The sequence below is a fragment of the Rattus norvegicus genome, chromosome 14 (genome assembly GCF_021556685.1).
Source record: "Rattus norvegicus strain SHRSP/BbbUtx chromosome 14, alternate assembly SHRSP_T2T, whole genome shotgun sequence".
In the NCBI taxonomy this organism is placed as follows: domain Eukaryota; kingdom Metazoa; phylum Chordata; class Mammalia; order Rodentia; family Muridae; genus Rattus; species Rattus norvegicus.
In genome coordinates, this window is record NC_141547.1 from 85,224,101 (window position 1) to 85,243,268 (window position 19,168).

Below are 19,168 nucleotides of genomic sequence, written 5' to 3' on the forward strand. Positions count from 1 at the left end.
GGTGATGGAAGCCTCTCCCTTGTAGGGATGGAGCGAAGTCCTGTGTGGATGCACCACACTGTTGCTATGTCAAGGACCCTAGTGTCTCAGCCCTATTGGATCAGAAAAGTCTTCCCTGGGTAAGGCCCAGAGCAATGGCGGTCTTCCTCTGGTCCACATATGGATACTAATCGTTTGTGCAGAAAATATCCTCAGTCCATTTTCCCCCAGATATTTCTTTTCTTTTCTTTTTTTTTTTTTTTTTTTTTTTTTGGAGCTGGGGACTGAACCCAGGGCCTTGCGCTTGCTAGGCAAGCGCTCTACCACTGAGCTAAATCCCCAACCCCTTCCCCCAGATATTTAGCATATGAAGACTGCTCCCCTCTTGAGACTGCTCCTACTCAGATCAGCCGAACCTACCTTCTTGTTCATCTGTATGCAATGACTGACTCCACCTCTGTGCTTAACTGTGCACTGAGCTCCTGGGGTGCTGAGGGTTCTCCATCCAGGCACCCAGTACACCAGTGCACCCCATCCCAGCTTTTCTGAATGTCCGTGTGTTTGTCTTTTCTTCAGTTCCTCTCTAACCTAGCCAGGTCAATCTCTGGAGCCATAGAAGGGTGAGACACCATACACTTTTGCTTCTGAGTTGCTTGGACTGTTTGTGCCCGTGACACTTGTGGTCCATCCGACAGCCATGAGGGGAAAGTCAAGAGAGTCAGGAAAGCTAACCTAAGTCTTTCTGAGACTGAAAAACACGGGCCTCTGGGCTGTTGGCCAGGTAACATGACAAACCTTCCGATGTGCTCAGTTTAATTGGGTATCTGGAACAGCACAACATCCCTAATGGACAGAGCAGCAATAACAAGTCATCCCTAGGCTTCAGGGAGAGGGTGTCTAAGTGAATGGAAACAGGGTGAAGTGGGCATCAGAGGGGACCCTGGGTGGATCAGGAGGGAAGAGGCCGGGAGCTCTAGTGAGGGAGGAAAGAAGGGCCCCCTGCAAGGAGATGGAGCCCCAGTGTTATGCCAGAAGAGGGCAGGCAAGGAGCTCTCCAGGAAGAAGGCCTAAGGGGAGGTTTTTGCTGTGTTCTGTCTGCTTTGTAAACACTCCAACCAGACAGCACGTGAGGGAGCTCAGCAGAGAGCACTAGCTTTGAGTTACTCTTCTGTTGTTGAGATAAATCAACCCTGACAAAAGCAGCTTAGTGGAAAAAGGGCTGATTGATCCTGGCTTGCAGCCCAAGGGATATGGTCCTTCACGGTGGGAAGACAAGGCAGTAGGCTGGGATAGTGTGGAGACAGAAGCCGGGGCTGGCTAGTCACATTGTATCCACATTCAGGAATCTGAGGGTAAACAGAAAATAGGACAAAGCCCACTCCCAGTAACCAGCTTCCTTCATGGAAACTCCACCTCCTAAAGGCTCCACAACCTTCCCAAACAGTGCCACTAGCTAGGGACCAGGTGTTTAAACATATGAAGACATTTCACATCATACCACAGCAAGGTCCTCCCTAAACCACCAAGTTCTGCTCATAGAATTCTATCTCTAGCCCAAGATTTGCTTTCTCTGCCAAGTTGCCCCCAAGCCCCTGGAGACATCCAATTCTCCAGATCCATGGAAGTCACTCTGCCCACTTCCAAGAGGTTAAAGTTCTCCTAGATGGCTTAATGGAATGGGCTGTACCACACCTAAATGTGTTGAAGAAGCTATCTGGTCTACCTGCTGACTTTCTCTAGATAATCTCAGCCAAGGTGGCCTCAGACTTCCTGAATGCTCACGACATTTGCAGCCATTTAAAAATGGAGTTGGGTGGTGGTGGTGCTGCTGCTGCTGGTGCTGGTGGTGCTGTTTGTGGTGGTGGTGCTGGTGGTGCTGGTTGTGGTGGTGGTGGTGCATGCCTTTAACCCAGCACTCAGGAGACAGAGGTAGGTGGATCTCTGAGTTTGAGGCCAGCCTGGTCTACAGAGTGAGTTCCAGGACAGCCAATGCTACACAGGGAAACTCTGTCTCAGAAAAAGAAAAAAAAGAATGTGTGTGTGTATGTGTGTGTGTGTGTGTGTGTGTGTGTGTGTGTGTGTGTGTTTGTGTGTGTGCGCGCGCGTGCGCGTCCACACGCATGCGTGTGCGCTTCATGCATGCCATGGTATGCCTGAAGCTGAGAACGACTTTCAGGAGTCAGTTCTCTCCTTCCATCATATTGACTCTGGGGATCAAACTCAGGCCATTAGACCTGTCAGCAAGTTCCTTTCTCTACTGAGCCATCTCACTGGCATTGCCACCATATTGTTAGAGACAAGGTTTCTCGCTGAATCTAGAGCTTGCCGGTTTGGCAAAAATAACTTGTCAGTAAGCCCCAGGTATTCAATCCTTCTGCCTCCAACTTCCCAGCTCTGGGATTTCAGGTGTATGGCACCAGACTCGGGCTTTTATTTGGGTGCCCCGGTTGCAGACTTGGGGTCCTTATGGTTTCTCAGCGAGGACTTTACTAACTGAGACATCTCTTCAGCCCCCATTGCAGCCAGTTTGAAAACGTGTTCGGGAGCTAATTTACCGATGGCAGGATTACTCCAGTGTTAAAGTGAGAGAAAGTACGATGCCCACCCATGAACTAACTATCACCAAACGCTCTCTAGGTAAAGCAGGTCACTAAATATTTACACACGACACAAAGCATTTTAAAAGTCATTTTCCTCGTTACTTAACTCTTGTTAGTGTCTATAATGGGCATGCATTTGTGTTTGAATAATCATCTCGGTCACTGAAAATATTGCTGTGGATACCGTGGTACCTGCTAAACAATGGCCCCTCCCTAAAGCACTGGGACAGCCACTAACAGCTCACAAACATGGTGAGTCCTCCTGACACCTGCTCTACACATGGAATTGGCTCACCCAGGAAGACTTGAGGAGTTACTCTTTCCTTTTTTTTTTTTTCTTTTCTTTTTTTTTTTTTTGGAGCTGGGGACCGAACCCAGGGCCTTGTGCTTGCTAGGCAAGTGCTCTACCACTGAGCTAAATCCCCAACCCCGAGTTACTCTTTCCTTAAATGTGGCAAAGAAAATAGAGTGCCCATGGGGTGCTTATGTCTATCTGAAGTACAAACCTAACTAGGCATCCTAATTTGGGTATCCCCTTTTGCAGGGGCCCCAGTAACCAGTGGCTATAGGAGTGCAAAGGGCTGGGCCTGCCTCAGAGGGGCTCCTAAACCACACATACCAGAGCGGTCCTGACAATCTGCCCATGACAACATTTTTTTTCCTTCAACATGAGGCTCCATCACTGGCAATAGAAGGAGCACTGAGAATCCTTGGCACACAGAAACAGTCCGATGTCAAGGTTGTTTATGAGAGCAGGCCAGGTGTATACACATACACAAACACACATACACACACATATACATACACACACACATACACATACACATACATATACACATACACCTACACCTACACATACACATACCCATACACATACACACACACATATACATACACACACACATACACATACACATACATATACACATACACCTACACCTACACATACACATACCCATACACATACACACACACACACATACACATACCCATACCCATACACATACACATACACATACACACACACATACACATACACATACACACACACATACACATACACATACACATACACACACATACACATACACATACACATACACACACACATACACATACCCATACACATACACATACACACACACACATACACATACACATACACACACACATACACATACCCATAAACATACACATACACACACACATGCATATACACATACACATAACCATACACATACATACACACACACATACACATACCCATACCCATACACATACACATACCCATACCCATACCCATACACATACACATACATATACATAAGTTGACTCCTGTCTCCATGGATTCTGCGTCAGTAGGTCTTTCTTCTGTATTCAGGAGCTGGAAGACTCCATAAACCCTGAAGGTAATTCCTACTTCAGAGCCTTCGTAGGACAAACAACCAAGGGAAAATATTCCTTCCTGCTGAGCCTTCCCCATGCAAGTTTCTCAGAAAGGCAACATTGAACAGGAAGTCTGGAGATGTGCATCCCATTTGCAGCGTACCAAAGACCGGCCTATGGCAGGAGCTCCCTCCTCTCACACACCCAGCCCCGTGCACACACAGTGGGCCATGCGGGAGACTTCTGTATGAAAAGCAAAGGCTGTGACCTAGGACGGGTCTGAGCACACCCCACCATGTTCCTTTGTCCCTAATTCTGTCCTCCATGTGCTTACTTTTCACTAAAACTCTGTGTGCAAAGTTAGCTTTCCTTATCCTTGTAAGGGATGCTTCCAAGACCCTCAGAGGACACGTGAAGACCTGGGAGACAAAGGGTGCCATTTATATAATGTTTCTCCTAGGCACTCATGCTTGTCATGAGCTTTAGTTTAGAAATCTGGCACAGTAAGAGATTAACGGTGATAATTAATAATAAAACAGAACAATTATAGCAATACCCCATGCTAAGTGTTCTTTTATTTTTTTATTTTTCGGAGCTGGGAACTGAACCCAGGGCCTTGTACTTGCTAGGCAAGCGCCCTACCACTGAGCTAAATCCCCAACCCCTAAGTGTTCTTTTAAAATATACTGCTCTGCCATGTCTCGCTTTTCCCGTGAGGAGAGATGATGAGTGCCTGTGTCATGAGATGAGCCGAGGGGAGGACACTAGGCATCGTGGAGCAGTTAGGCTACTGCACAAACGTTACTTGAACGCCAGGTTGAGATATTTGCCAGTCAACCTGATAATGCAGATAGCTTCTAAATGGCTACTGGGCAGGAAGTAGACACACCATGTACTATATATTAATGTATAGTAAATTGTGGGTACACTTGACAAGAGTAGGATTTACAAAAGAGGGATGTGAGGTGTTTCATCCTACAATACAGAGCAACATACAGTTTTAAGCCTCTTTTAGGGGCTGGAGAGATGGCTCAGCACTTAAGAGTACATATTGCTCTTGCAAAGGACCAGAGTTCTATTCCCAGTACCGATGGGGGATGGGGGGCTCACAACTCCAGGGGATCCGATGTCTTCATCTAGACTCCGAGGGCACTAGGACTCATGTGTGCACATTCACAGACACAGTTATACATAAGTAGATAATTAAAAGTAAAAAGTGAATCTTTGAACCTCCTTGTTAGCTTGTTTATGGAGTTTCCTGCATATTATCTTTGGACTGCAGTTGGCCACAGGTAAAAGAGATCATAAACTGACACGGCCGGAGAGGGCGTGGCACAGACTTGAGCATATCTATTGCTGACAAGGGAATGTTCTTAGATGCAGGGAGCTAATAAAACATAAGGGCAACAGGACCAGAGGGCGAATTAGGGAAGAGGTTGTGACTGAGGGGGGATCTTAAGCTGGGAGACAGGACAGTGTAAGAGGCAGGGTCATGACTTCCTATAGATGTCCCAACCCTTGGGACCTGCGAATCTGTCACCTTATGTGGTAAGGAAGGCTTGGAAGATATGATCTAGTTAGTGACTTGAGATGTGGTGATCCCACATTATCTGTTCAGGCTGGGGCAGAAGGGGACAAAGATTATATGATGGTCACACAGGTGAGAGAGATGCAGAGGCCATCATCGAATATGGAAGGAAGGGTACAGGTGCCTAGGAATTTGTCTGTAGGAGTTTGACAGGAAGGGAAATGACATCTTCTACGGCACCCAGAAGGGGCCGGTCCTGCCAATATCTTTATTTTAACCCTAGGAGATCCATTTTAGAGTCTAGAACTTTAGCATAGCAAGTGTGAATTGTTTTGTTTTGTTCTTTTTTTTTTCCGGAGCTGGGGACCGAACCCAGGACCTTGCGCTTCCTAGGCAAGCGCTCTACCACTGAGCTAAATCCCCAACCCCAAGTGTGCATTGTTTTAAGCTCTTGAGTTTGTGACAGTTTGTCCTGGTAGCAATGGGAGACTCCCATTACACGCAGTAGGACCTGTAGGTCTGGCAAGCTCAGTGCCTACATTTCTAGTCTCATCTATCCATCTCCCCAGAGAGGCTATCAGCCCAGCAGCTGACCATCCTGACAGGCAGTTCTTCCTCCTCACAGCAGCTGGCGGAGGCAAACATCACTGTTCTAATTAATTAGTGATTAGTCATCGGCCAAAGAGGCCAAGAGGCAGCCTCCAGACTCAGCCTGGCCTGTCTGCCAGCTGAGGTCCAGACATCACCTCCCCCCAAAGACAGACTCAAAGTGGGGAGGAAGAGAGAAGCGCAGATCTGGCCCATGGCTGCAGAAGATTCCATTGGGCAGGAGCCAGGTGTGGAAAGTCAGTCTCGGAGGCTACAGGGAACTGTAGGTCTGGATACATTGCTTATGGAATTGAGGACAAGAGTTAAGAAGCTAATGGGTCTGGGGGAGGAAATGAGGTAGCTTATTTAACCCTTCTGTCTCCAGTCCTCCCGGCAGCTTCCTGCTACATCAGCTACTTAGAGTCTACCTGTGAGTAGCTTGGTCAAGTTAGGGACCCCTATGTACACACTAGACATAGACAGACACACCCATGTGTGTGTCCTTTACAGACTTTTTTAAGGAGCCCTGAGAAGCCAGGGCATAGAAAGTAAGGACAGTTGACCCTGCAGTTCTCTGAAGAGGAGAGGTAGAAACGAACTACAATGAAGTAAAAACAGAAGGCGTGGAGTTATGTATAAGAAAAAGCCAGTCTCCCTTCTAGCAGACAAGGCCCAGACCTCAGTGGGGGCCACGCCTTTCTTGGAGAGAGCAGTTGCCTACTCGGAATCGAGGGAACACCTATGCAGAGACTCCAAAGTTCCTTTCCTGTTTGAACAAACCCCTCTTTTCTGTCTCCAGCTACCTTGTACTAGACACCAGCTGGTAGGAAGTGGTCCTTGTTTGGCCTGTCTTAGCTAAACTGAAGTGACCATAGCAGGCCCATGTGGGACTTGGATGGATCCTGGCCTGTCTCTGCCTGCACCATGCGGGCCCTCTCACTCCGGCTGGCTCTGACTGTTTTTCTCCTAACATTATTAGCTCTGCCAGAAGCAGGCTAGGGGGTGTTTACGCTGACCTTGCCTTTTCACACAAAGAGGAGACAAGCCAGGGGGAAAATGTGCCCAAAATGACTGAATCCTGTTCCCTCCTGAATGGGAGAGATGAGGGTGCTTGCCCTTCATGTTTCACAGCACATGCTCAGTCCCCATCACTTTCTTTGCTCACAGGTCAGCCCAAGGCCTGACATCTGGAACTCTCTGTGGTTGGGAAGGGGACTGCCCTATGCTTCTTATTAAGGAGCAAGGTCCCTGTGAAGTGCTTCCTGCTAGGAGGAGGAGGAAGAGGGGGAGGGGTGGGGGAGGGGAGGGGGAGGGACAGGGAGGGGGGATGGGATGGGGGAGGGAAGAGGAGGGAAAGGGGGAGGGGATGGGGAAGGGGAAGGAGGAGGGGATGGGGGAGGGGAAGATGATGGGGAGGGGAAGGGTATGGGTATGGGGAAGGGGAGGGGAAGGGAGGAGAGGATGGGAGAGGAGAAGGGCGGAGGGGAGGGGGAGGGGAGGGGAGAGGAGGAGAAGGAGGCTGTCTTTGGCTTGTGGTAGCTGTTGAGTACATTCTCAAAATCAGGCAGTAGGTTTGACCCACTAATACCTCAGACAACCCAAATACTTCAATAGGATTTCTGTCCCCCACCTCCTCCCTCGACCTCAGAGTCTCTCTGTAGATTGCTTCCCAGACCTCTGAACAGCTCCACTGCTGGGTCAAAACACCTGTCCAGGAAGTAGACATCTTTCTGTCCCACAAGTGCCCCAAATCACAGCTTTCTTAAAGATAAAAGCAGATTCTAAGGTACAGACCCTTATAGGCGGCAGCCAAACCTGTGAGTGTCGGGTGGGTGGGGGGCATGTACACAGATGCTTCTAAAACGCTGCATGAGGTAAATACCTTTTCCTTCTTGGTGGCCTCCATCCTGGCTCTGTCATCCAGCATCTGCGCAGCCACCAGCCCAGGTGAACTGGGACCCCCTCAGTGTTCCGCAAGATTTCCAAAGTAGAAATAGTCCAGGCTTCTCTCACGGAGTCACGGCCAGCACCGGACCTCAGAGAACGATGATGTCCGCCTCAGGCTGGTTGAAGCCACAGCTTCCTCTTTTTCATTGTTCACTTCTGGACCCTTCCCCACCAAGGCCTCCTCAGGCCCAGCAGCCTCTAGGAGGGGCCATGTGGTTCCAGGGAAATGTCCTCAGTGTTGACTGACTTTTCCTAGCTATGCTGAGCTGTGAGGAACCGGTGGCCTCTAGACAGACTCAGCAAAAAAGGTCTTTCCCTCTGGTGGCTCGGGGATGGCTTTTGAGTAATGAGGCAACAGGTAACTCTGTCCCTCACGCTTCAGCTTTCTTCTCCGAGCTCAGTCACAGTCGATGTTTCTGTTCTAACCAGGTGTGGAGTAGATGCCTCCCGTCAGGGCCTCTGTGCTCCTGAGAGGGCCTGTGGTTTCTATGGTGACCATTCTATCATTAGAGCCACCATGCAGAAAACTGGGACTGATGGCCAAAGGCCTCTCTACTCCTGTCACCATGGTGACCACTCTGTCACCCTGTCACTGCAGTGACTGCCAGCCTGGTAGACATTACCACCTGCTCAGTTCCCAGGTCAGTGCCTTAGTGCCTGTTACACTTACTAAGGAGCAGAGCCCTCTACGCCTGAGAACCAAAAGAACGGGAAAATCGTCTTTGCCTTCCAGCCTGGCCTTTGCACTGGAGAGGGCTAGGAAGCTTCTTGTGACAAAGAAGCTTTCCCTTTCTTTCTCTTTGTCCTGGTCTGAAACCAGAACTAATGGTGGACAGGAACCACGCTGGCTCCACACTGCATGGGACTGTGCGCGTCTCTATTGCTATCCCTGGAAGCCTCAGTCCAGGGCATCTGTTGGTGGAATTAAGTATTTTTGTTTTGTTAAAGATTTATTTACTTATTTTATGTATCTGAGTACACTAGAGGGCATCAGATCCCATTACAGATGGTTGTGAGCCACCATGTGGTTGCTGGGATTTGAACTCAGGACCTCTGGAAGAGCAGTCAGTGCTCTTAACCACTGAGCCATCTCTCCAGCCCCGCCCCCCACCAGTGTTTCTTCTTTTAAAAGTACTTATTAGCATATGTAATCCGTGTACAAAAGAATGCGTTTTATAATGGCAAGTTCATTTAAATATATCATCTATTTTGTCTATGAAAACATACACACACACACACACACACACACACACACACATATTACCACGTTACCACAATCTGTTTAGTAAGGTTAGTATTACTTTTTGAATATGATTTCAGGGGTGACCACTTGGTATTGAACAACCAATTAAGGGGCTCATAAAAGGGAGACGCAATGTCTCCTGCTCCCCAAACTCCTTAGCTGTCTGTAGTTCCTTGTTTATGTTCAAGGCCCTATGAGGCTCCTCCTTCCATGTCTACTGGTGCTGTTCACACTCCGGTCTTGCTCAGGCAGCCATCTCGTTGCATTCTTGTGGATGGATCTTGCCCGTCATTTCTGAGACATGCAACCTCACAGATCTCCCCTCAAACGTTCCAAAGCTCCTACTTAGCAAACGCTCCGGTCCTTCTGCGACTATGTCTGGAGTGTGTGGCATTCGGACGGCACCCAGCATATCCTGGCTTGTCTTCTGATGCTTCTCACTCTCTCTCACAAATCCTAGGGCCGACTTTTGTGCAGCGTGAGGCGGGAGCCCTCTGGTTGGCGAGTGTTGGTATGGCGAGGTCTGTTCTGGGTCAGCAGGAGAGGCTTTTTGACTAGTTCAGGGTTGAGCCAGCTGGACCATGAGGACCACTGGCACCCAGAGCCCTGGGACAGTTTCCTTGTGAGGACTTCTGCTCTGTGACTGTTGCTGTGGCGCTGCCGAGCTTGGCTTGGTGTGCCCAGCTCTGAGGGCAAACCTCATTTTCTTGCCTCTCCTCTGTATGCTCCTGTTCTCAGGTGGGACCTTCACACACTGAGGCTGAGGGGAGTCCACATGGGCTGTGGAGCAGGAGGAACGCCTGCAGGCTCTCCTGCCTGCTTCTCTGTTTTCTCCGAAGCCTCCCTTCTGAACTTCCTGTGTAGCGCTGACCCGCAACCATCAAGTACCGTGGATGGGATAAGTGAACTGCCTAAGTGACCAGGTATTCCCATTTCAAGTGGCTGGCATCTGTCCAGTACAGCTCGTCCTCAGCCGGGAAAGGCTGACTCGACAATTATAGCTTCAGGAAAACCCCATGCAGGGAAGGCAGTCTGAAAAATACCTGTTTCGCTAATTCCAAAAGCTCCTACATGTTCTGACGTAGCCAATGGCAGACATAAAATCAGTGGCAGACCAGGTCTATCTTTCCTGCTGCCTAGACATTTCGGGGGAAACTGGAACATCCCAGCGAAGGGGAGACTTGCTTAGTACGAACGAGGCCCTTTCAATGCAGTCTTGATTTATTAGGGTCCCTGCTGTGTAGCTGGGATAAACACCTCTCGTGAGGGGGCAAAGCTTCGGAGACAGGTAGGTGTTTGCTGAATCCATTGGGCAAATCCATAGGACCTGGGTCTTTGGTCATGGACACTCTTATTACAAATAATGTTTTCGAAGAGGCTTTTTAAGAATTAGGATCTGGAGAGATGTCTTGGCGGTTAAGAGCGCTAGCTAGCTGTTCTCACAGAGATTCCAGGTTTGGATCCCAACACCTGCACGGCAGCTAATAACTATGTGTAACTCTGATTCCAGGAAATCTAAGAATCTGACACCCTCTAGGGGTTGGGGATTTAGCTCAGCGGTAGAGCGCTTGCCTAGCAAGCGCAAGGCCCTGGGTTCGGTCCCCAGCTCTGAAAAAAAGAAAAAAACAAGAATCTGACACCCTCTGCTAGCCTCCATGGGTACAGCATAGAACACCACTCAAACACATAAAAAAAAAAAAACCCTTAACACTTTTATTATAAATATATATTATCTATAATATTATTTTTGTGTGTTAGTGTACATGCATGCACATGAATGAGTGTGCAGGGGGCTGGCATGGATGCTATTGTGTGCATGTGTGCATGGGGGACTTGGTTCTCTCCTTCCACCACTGGGTCCTGAGGATCAAACTCAGGCCGTCAGGCTTAGCAGTAGACACCTTAACTCACTGAGCCGCCTCTCCTGCTCTGCAAAAGGACTTTCCTTTGATGTCTCAGGACTCAGGGGGACAGAACACAAGAGCGCCATCATCCCACACCAGTGATGCCATATTTTCCTTTTCAATGACGGATCCTTGTAGATTTTTCTCTCTCCACATTTTCAGGTTTCTTGAGCCACTACAAGGATAGAAATTTCTGGACACCCTTCATCTGCACCCCTTAAATCTTCTTTACTGTATTTGCTCTGCCTTTGGCCTTGTGACGATAGCCTTGGTTGTGAACCTGACCACACCTGGAATCAACTAAAAACGCTAGCTGCTGGGCAGTCCTGTGAGGGCTTTTCTTGAGCAGATTAAATGGAGTAGGAAGACCCACCTTAACTCTGGGCAGCACCTCCTGGTGGTCATCCACATAGAAGCATGTGGAAGAAGGAAGCTTTACCTGTTGCTTGCTTGCTTTTGCTCTCCCTGGCTAGTTCTACCCGGTCACCATAGCATTCTTACACCTAAACCAACATAGGGATTCAAATGTAGGCTGAAGACCAATTTCTCCAAAAATCCTCAGACTTTCAGCACCAGATTAAGTTGGAGGAGACAGCCCAGTCTTGTGGTCTATGCTTCTCCAGTGTGAGACAGCCATTGTTAGACTACTTATACAGACAGCATCCTGAAGCCAAACTGGTAAACCCTCTCTTAATACATGTCCTATCAATCCCATTCCTTTAGAGAACCCTAATATAGGTTATAATATGGTCATATAGTACATGTATAGACACATGAATATATACAGCTCAGTATACATATATGTAGATATACCTACATGTAGGTATATATGCATATGAACTCTTCAAGAGTAAGTTGTATATACAATGTTCATCTATTTCTACTCATAAAACCAGAGATTTTCTTGTAAGGTAGTGACTGAAAGGTGGAAATAAAAATACAGTGCTATTATCTAATCTATAGACCTTGCTCAGATCTTAGCCTCCGGTTAAAGCTCTGCTTCTAACAGTCTGGAGGGCACCTTCAATCTATCACGAGGCTTTTCTCTTCCTTCCTTCTTTTCTTTCTTCCTTTCTTTGTCATTGAACATAATGATGCAAATAACCATCGTCGTCGTTGTTAAACATCTGCAATGAGCAGGACTTGGGATGTGATACTTTATCGGTTTTTTTTTTTTTTTTTTTTTTTTGCAACATGTCTACGAAAAGGATATTTTTTCGAGTTTAACAGATATGGAGCGGGGGTCCTCACTTGTGGTGTGGAAGTATTGAGGCTGAATTCAAGCTGGACAACAGCTGGGGAAACGGAGGGGAAGACAGTGTCATTCGCAATAGATTAACAAGCTTGGCTTGGGGAGTTCGCATATCTCTAGATGAAGCTTTAAAGCCAGAGAAGAGCGGGAAGAAGTGCCAAGAATAGCTGTAAGGGAGTTGGATAAGCCCAAGGTCTGCCTCTTGCTTCCACTTTTCTTAATCCAATTCTTTTTCTGCAAGGTCACTGTCCTGGTCATTTTGTACAACTTTGGATAAAGAGACTTTCTTCAGAAATGGTTCTCATCTGCCGCCTGTGGAGCCACAATGTCGGTGCAGGTGAATGGGGCTGGGTGAGACAGCCTCTGGCTACCTGGCTTGTCGAACAAGTGTGTCTATGTCAGGGGTTGCTGAACCTGGCCACAGCCAGTGACGTTTTTTATTTTTATTATTGCAACGGAAAGGATGGAGGACATTTCTTTTAGTCGTCTGTACTTGGGATACCCAGGGAAGAGGGTTGGTTAGCCTGGTGCTGTTACATACAGGATGTAATAAAAGAAGTAGAGCGTAGGGACAGGTACGAGTTGCTATTCTAGTCGGATGGAGAAGGAAGAGTGAGGGTACCGCACGGCACTGCCCACCGCCAGTCAGGGTCCGCGCGACAGCCCGGAAGAGAGCGTGTGCCAAGGCACTGCCACGCAGGCGGAGACCGAGCCTTCTGGCGCCGACTCAGCCTGACGCGGGTGCGTCCCGCCGCTTAGATACACGCACGCGCACGCGCACGCGCGTACCCTGCCTTCCGTCCTCCAGTGCGCGTCTGAAGCACCCAGCGACTGGAACCGGAAGTGGGCCCTAAGCTAGGAGGAAGAAGCCGGCCCGGCCCCGTCAGCAGCCGGCCGCGGCTGTTCTGAGGAACTGCGGCCGCGCTCCCGTGAGCGGGTCTGGGGTCCAGCGGGCAGCCCGAAGGTGCGGCGCCATGAAGCTGTACAGCCTTAGTGTCTTTTACAAAGGCGAACCAAAAGCGGTGCTTCTCAAAGCCGCGTACGATGTGTCTTCCTTCAGTTTCTTCCAGAGGTCCAGGTAAAGTGGGCCGGGCCCTGGTGGCTAGACCTGGAGGCCTGGGAGTCGGGGTTGGGTCCAGAAGGGCGGGGATTCAAATCTCTCAAAGGGGAGCACGGCCTCGGCCTCGGGTCTCGGGCTGTGCCTGAGGAGTCATTAGCATCCCTGGTAAAGGGCTCTGCCAGCCACAATATTGCCCTGTTGTATAAAGATTAGAAGACCACTGAAAATCGTGCGGATTAGATGCACTACCAAATGTTCTGATCTAGGATATCCACAGTCAGAAATAAGTATTTTGACTACCACCTCGCACCCCGTGATTTAACCAGTGTTTGGTACCTCAACAGCCACCTTTATATTTCATCATTGCCAGTGGTTCTCACCTTCCTATGCTGAGACCCTTTAGTACAGTTCCTCCTATCGAGGTGACCCCACCATAAAATTATTTTCGTGGCTACTTCATAACTGTGACTTTACTACTGTTATAAATCGTATTGTAAATATTTTTGGAGGTTGAGGTTTGCCAAAGGAGTTGCAACTCACAGTTTGAGAGTCGCTGGTCAAAGCGCTTTCCAACACTTCTATATGAGGTGTATGGAGATATTTCCTTTCTGAGTAAAGTCACTGATTCTTCAAGGATTGGGCGTGGGGTGCAGTTATAAGTTTTAGTGTTTGGGCCCTGGTGATCAGAAAGGGTCCACACTGGTAGTTTGGCAGGAACCACTCAACTAGTTTTGCTTATAGGCATAAAGGATTCTGGGATGCTTTAATTGTAAGTTCCACAGATACCCAGTCTTGTGGGAGTGGGCAGAGTGACTCAGACACAAAAGGAGAAGGACCCAACAGGTGACCTGTGGTCATCTTGTCTCAAAGTCTGGGTGAAATCTGCTTGTTCAGGTTGTGTCTCAGATTTTGATAGTTCTAAAGACTTCTAAAGACTTCATATAAGTGGAATCATACAGTAGTTGTCTTTGTGTCCCACTGATTTTACTAAGCAGAATGGCCCCCCAGGTTCATCTATGTTGCCACAAATACCAAGATTGTTTCCCTTTCAAAATGTACACAGTATTAAGTTTTGTGCCAACACTGCCTTTGTTTACGCATGCATCCACCGACGGAGGTGAGTTGCTGAGGATTATAGTTTTGGAGTAATGTTTGCCTCGGGGTTGGAAGGTAACGAGCTAGAGAAATAGCTCATTCAGGGAACTGCTTGCTGCACAAGGGCCTGCGTTTGATCCCAAATACATTAAAGGAAAATAAAATGTGGGCGTCGGCACACATGCTTGTACTTCCAAAGCTAGGAAAAGAGATGATGAGGATCGGGGTGTGACTGGTCCCTGGCCAAGCCCACTCTGTGAGCCCCTAACCAACTTCATCCCAGAATCCAAGGTGGGTGGCTCCTGAGGAAAGAGTCCATATGCACGCGTGCAGCTGCAGGCAGACGGCACCCACATGGATGCTCAGGGCCACAGTTTCCTGTGGTGTGCACTCCTGAAGGTGGATTTGTTGTGTCATCGTTGGCTCCTTCTGTTCTTCCTGCTCCTCTCTACCCTGGCCTCTCTTCTACGCTGGATGTTGTTTTTCTCAGATGGAACCAACTTGGCTCTTCTCATATTTTCCTCTTTCTGTTTCTGTGGAGGGTTCTCAGAGCTTCCACGGTGCTGCTCTCTCTTTGATGTCCCTACGTTATCTAGTGTCAGATAACTAGCAGTGAAGCAGAGAGACATATGTTCCAGTTGAGTGAAACCCCCCCCCCCATTCTTAGCCTTCATGTCACCACGATTACTGAAGACTTTGAGTGGTCTCTCACAGTTAGTGCACGACTAATAGCCCTGATTACATGACTATAATCTTGCTATAGATATCTTTTTTGTTTTATTGCAAAGGCTCTCTTGAGGGAAGGAAAATAAAGAATTGTGATTATTTTCAGCGTGTCATTCCCTCGTGATGATAATAGTATATTATGTGCCAGGTGATACTTTGTATATATTACCTCATTTTTAACTATCCCACCAGTCTTGATTTTACTGTCGAGGTCAGCACAGTAATTTGGGTGAGACCTAGTAAGACTTGAAATCACAGAGTTAGGTCTTCAGATATCGCAGTTAAGAATACTATAATGCTGGATATAGTAGTGTACACCTTTAGGGGGCAGAGGCAGTTGGATCTCTCGGCTTGGTCTAGGTAAGAGCTCCAGAACAGCCAGGGCTACAAAGACCCTGTCTCAAACAATGGCCAGCCTCATACTGATGGCCCTGGCTGCCCTTTATTGTGCACCTCCAGCTGAAGGCGAGAACGCCTGTCCTCCGGCTGAAATCACAGCTCTCTTTTGGCCATGATAAACTGCATTGCAGCTTCATATGAGCTACTCCCCCTTCTGCCTTGACTAAGCTGTTTCTTTCCATTTCTTCCACAGCATCTGGGGCCTCAGCGGACCTGAGATAGCTCTCACTGTGTGGGTCAGTGGCATTCCCAGCCATGGTCTGTTCTATGGCCGCAGTACTAACTGACAGTTTTTACCATTAGTGATTTTCTAGAGCAGTGTATTTATTTATACCGCTTCTTGGAAATTAGTACAGGAGGTCCTTTCTGCTTTGGCATGACACCCCAGGTGTGTTGTTAAGATTTCAATCACATCTTTATTTTCTCTGTGTGTGTGTGAGTGCATAACGGGATACTCATGGAGGTCAGAGAACAACCTGTAGGAGTCTTTTCTCTTCTTCCACCATGTGGGTCCCAGGGATCAAACTCAGCTTGCCTGGGTTGACAGTAGGTGCTTTTATCCAAAGAGCCATCTCACTGGGCCCCAAATCATGTTCTGAGAGAAACGTTAAAATAAATGTAGCCTAAAGATTTCTCAGACACCCGGAAGTGGATTGTTCTGACTGGTTTGTTGGTGTACAGGCATGACTTGATTGTGGTATATACATCCGTGTTCATTTACACTGGGTTTATTACTGTTTTTAAGGTTAGGAGGGAATGAATAAAACCAAGAGAAGCTCAGCGGTCACTTTCCACTGTGTTGGGGACAGTGTGACCGAAAGAAGGTTATAAATGTGTGTTATGTTTCCTAGTGTTCAGGAATTCATGACCTTTACAAGTCAACTGATTGTGGAACGATCGGCGAAAGGCAGCAGAGCTTCTGTTAAAGAACAAGGTAGGAGGACTCACGCCCTTCTGAGTGCTGGCCTGGCTGTCCCCCCTCAGACAGTGCTCCCTGGGCCGTGTGATTGCTCCCAGGACTGTGCTCTTAAGCTACCACATGTCCTCTGCTTGCTTCTCCTGTTCATAAAGAGCACTCCGCCGAGTGCTAAAGTCCACACTTACTGCACATGGCAGTGCAACTGCACTTACACAGCTCACACTCACTATACCTTAGACCCTGGCTCTCCACCTGCCCCGGCCCGCAGGCCGAGCAGTCATAAGTGCTGATTCTCGGTCATCAGCGCCTTCATAGTGTCTTTTCCTCCCAGAGCAGAGCCTTCAGAAAAGGGTTCCTAGCTGGCACTTGTGAGGCCATTACTGCGTTCCTCAAGATTTCTTTTTCTTTTTTCTTTTCTTAAAGCAGGATCTTTTCTTCATTTCATAATTCAGGTTTTAGTTATCAGTTTGGGATTTTATTTCAGACTCATACATTTCACAGACAAATTTGAAGTTACATGAATTTCTTCAAGCATAACAATGATCACCTCTGGTAAGCAGTGGCCCAGGATAGAGTTCCTGAATTGATGATATATCACAGATCAGCAATACTGGCTGAATATTCTCCGTGAAGAGTTTCTGTCCTATGAGTACCACAGAAGGGAAAAGGACTTGTGACTATCAGTGTTCTCTCTCCTTCCTACTGTCACCCTTCACAGTTCTATCCGTTAAGGACTATTCCTCACACTGGCAAGCTTCTCAGTTTCTATGGAAACTGACTCCATGTTTAGTTCTTTCTTATTTGGGAATGTATATAAAATAAGATGGTACTTCTCCCCCTCACCTCCTCTCTGTTCTTGTTGATCTTGCGCCTCTCGGATTCCAGGGGCTTATACTCTTCCTCTTCTGTTTTTCCTTCTGTTTAACATTGGAATCTTCTGGGCCAGATCCATAAACGGTTGTAAGATTATTTGTAAGATCTCACCCAAGGTTCTTTGGTTTGGGGGGTGCAGTTAGCCATGTCATTTCTGAATCCTTTCAAGTGATGAAAATCAACCGTCTTGTGGATATGGTTGTTTTCAGAGGCTTTTCTGCAAACCAATCCCTTTAATCTTATGACAGCTTTAGTGCAGTAATGCTAGAGGCCTCATCGAGGACTCCTGGGCTTTTTCTAGACAATTCCTCCTAGCCACCCACCACAGGCTAGAGTAGGTCAAATCATGTAGTCTTATTACAGGAGATTGAAGCCCTGGGAGGTCATTTTCTGCTTCTCGGCCACCCTGAAGAGATTATTTTAAGAAAGAAGAAGCAGCTTGTCTTGTCTGGTATCCCCTCAATTTAGGAGCAGCCCAGAGCCGGGGAGAGCCATAAATTGCCAAGACTTAGCCAGTCCTGACCTGGGCTAATGGCAGTGATCTGGAGTTGCTCCTGGGGACGTTGTCTCTGCTGTGTTTTTTTTATCCCTGGTACTCATTTTGATTTCCCTACACACATAGTGTCAGGGAATCTAGGATATTAGTCAGAGCTCCTGGGCGTGGCCCATAGAACTGTGGTAAAGAGCCTTCTAGTAGAGCTTGCTCAGAGCAGTTGAGTTTCAAAATAGGTTCAAGCTGGCTATGTTTGCACTAGAAAGCAGGAACCAATATTATGATGCATCGGCAGATTCAAAACGGTCTGAAGCCCTCATATTATGTGAGCTCTCTTGTCTCCATAGAGTACCTTTGCCATGTCTACGTCCGGAGTGACAGTCTGGCAGGTGTGGTCATTGCTGACAGCGAATACCCTTCCAGAGTGGCCTTTACCTTGCTGGAGAAGGTGAGTGTTGTTGGACTAGACTAGGAGGTCAAGTGAGACGTGCTGAACCTGAAGCACGAGGGGTGAATGCTCCAGAGACATTTTCACCATCCCTCTACCCAAGCCAGAAGACATTTGAAATCACTGCCTATATATATTTCTTCCTTGGTGTTGACGCTGGCCTTCAACTAACCTGTGCTCCTGCCATGATTACATTAGCTCTCCTCTGAAATTAGGCCACTGCTGCCGGCTCTCCCTGTGCTTCTGCTGAAGGTTCCTCATTCTCTTCCTGTTGTTACTGCAGGCAGTCATTACAGCTTTCTCCCCTGGTGGAGGTCAATGGCTTCCTGGAGTTTGTTTGTTTGTTTGTTTGTTTGTTTTTGAGACAGGGTCTTACTGTGTATCTTTGTCTTGCCTGGAACTCGTAATGTAGACCAGGTTGGCCTCAAACTCAGAATTTCACCTGACTTTGTCTCCTGAGTACTGAGATTAAAGGCATGTTGCAGCACGCCGATTCCTACCCATTCCATCGAGTTTAGTACCCAGTGACTTCTCATTGTAAACCAGAGACAGAAGTATTTCCTTGTCCTGTTCCTCGTAACATTGAAACACGTCCAAAGACCCCCCCCCACCCCCTTTTTTTTTATGGTTTTTCAAGACAGGGTTTTCCTTTGTATCCCTGGCTGTCCTGGAACTGACTTTGTAGACCAGGCTGACCTCAAACTCAGCCTGCTTCTGCCTCCTGAGTT

General features: G+C 47.8%; 2 protein-coding genes across 6 annotated transcripts in view; one reads left to right on the top strand and one right to left on the bottom strand.

The window, feature by feature from the left end:
• The window catches only part of Gck (glucokinase), a 42,445-nt gene extending 33,854 nt beyond the window's left edge, over positions 1-8,591 (bottom strand). Inside the window, exon 1 of one of the 4 annotated variants that reach the window (XM_087582300.1) lies at positions 7,964-8,591. In XM_087582300.1, the coding sequence (XP_087438426.1) occupies positions 7,964-8,008 (45 nt within the window). In that variant the 5' untranslated portion in view covers positions 8,009-8,591. The remainder of the gene's footprint in view (positions 1-7,963) is intronic. The other 3 variants (XM_087582304.1, XM_087582303.1, NM_001270850.1) reach the window with 3 other exon arrangements.
• The window catches only part of Ykt6 (YKT6 vesicular SNARE protein), a 42,949-nt gene that overhangs the window by 18,509 nt on the left and 5,272 nt on the right, over positions 1-19,168 (top strand). The window contains exons 1-3 of one of the 2 annotated variants that reach the window (NM_031692.3): positions 13,283-13,505; positions 16,559-16,641; positions 18,340-18,440. In NM_031692.3, the coding sequence (NP_113880.2) occupies positions 13,402-13,505; positions 16,559-16,641; positions 18,340-18,440 (288 nt within the window). In that variant the 5' untranslated portion in view covers positions 13,283-13,401. Of the gene's footprint in view, positions 1-13,282; positions 13,506-16,531; positions 16,642-18,339; positions 18,441-19,168 lie in introns of those variants that run through there. The other variant, XM_087584266.1, reaches the window with a different exon arrangement.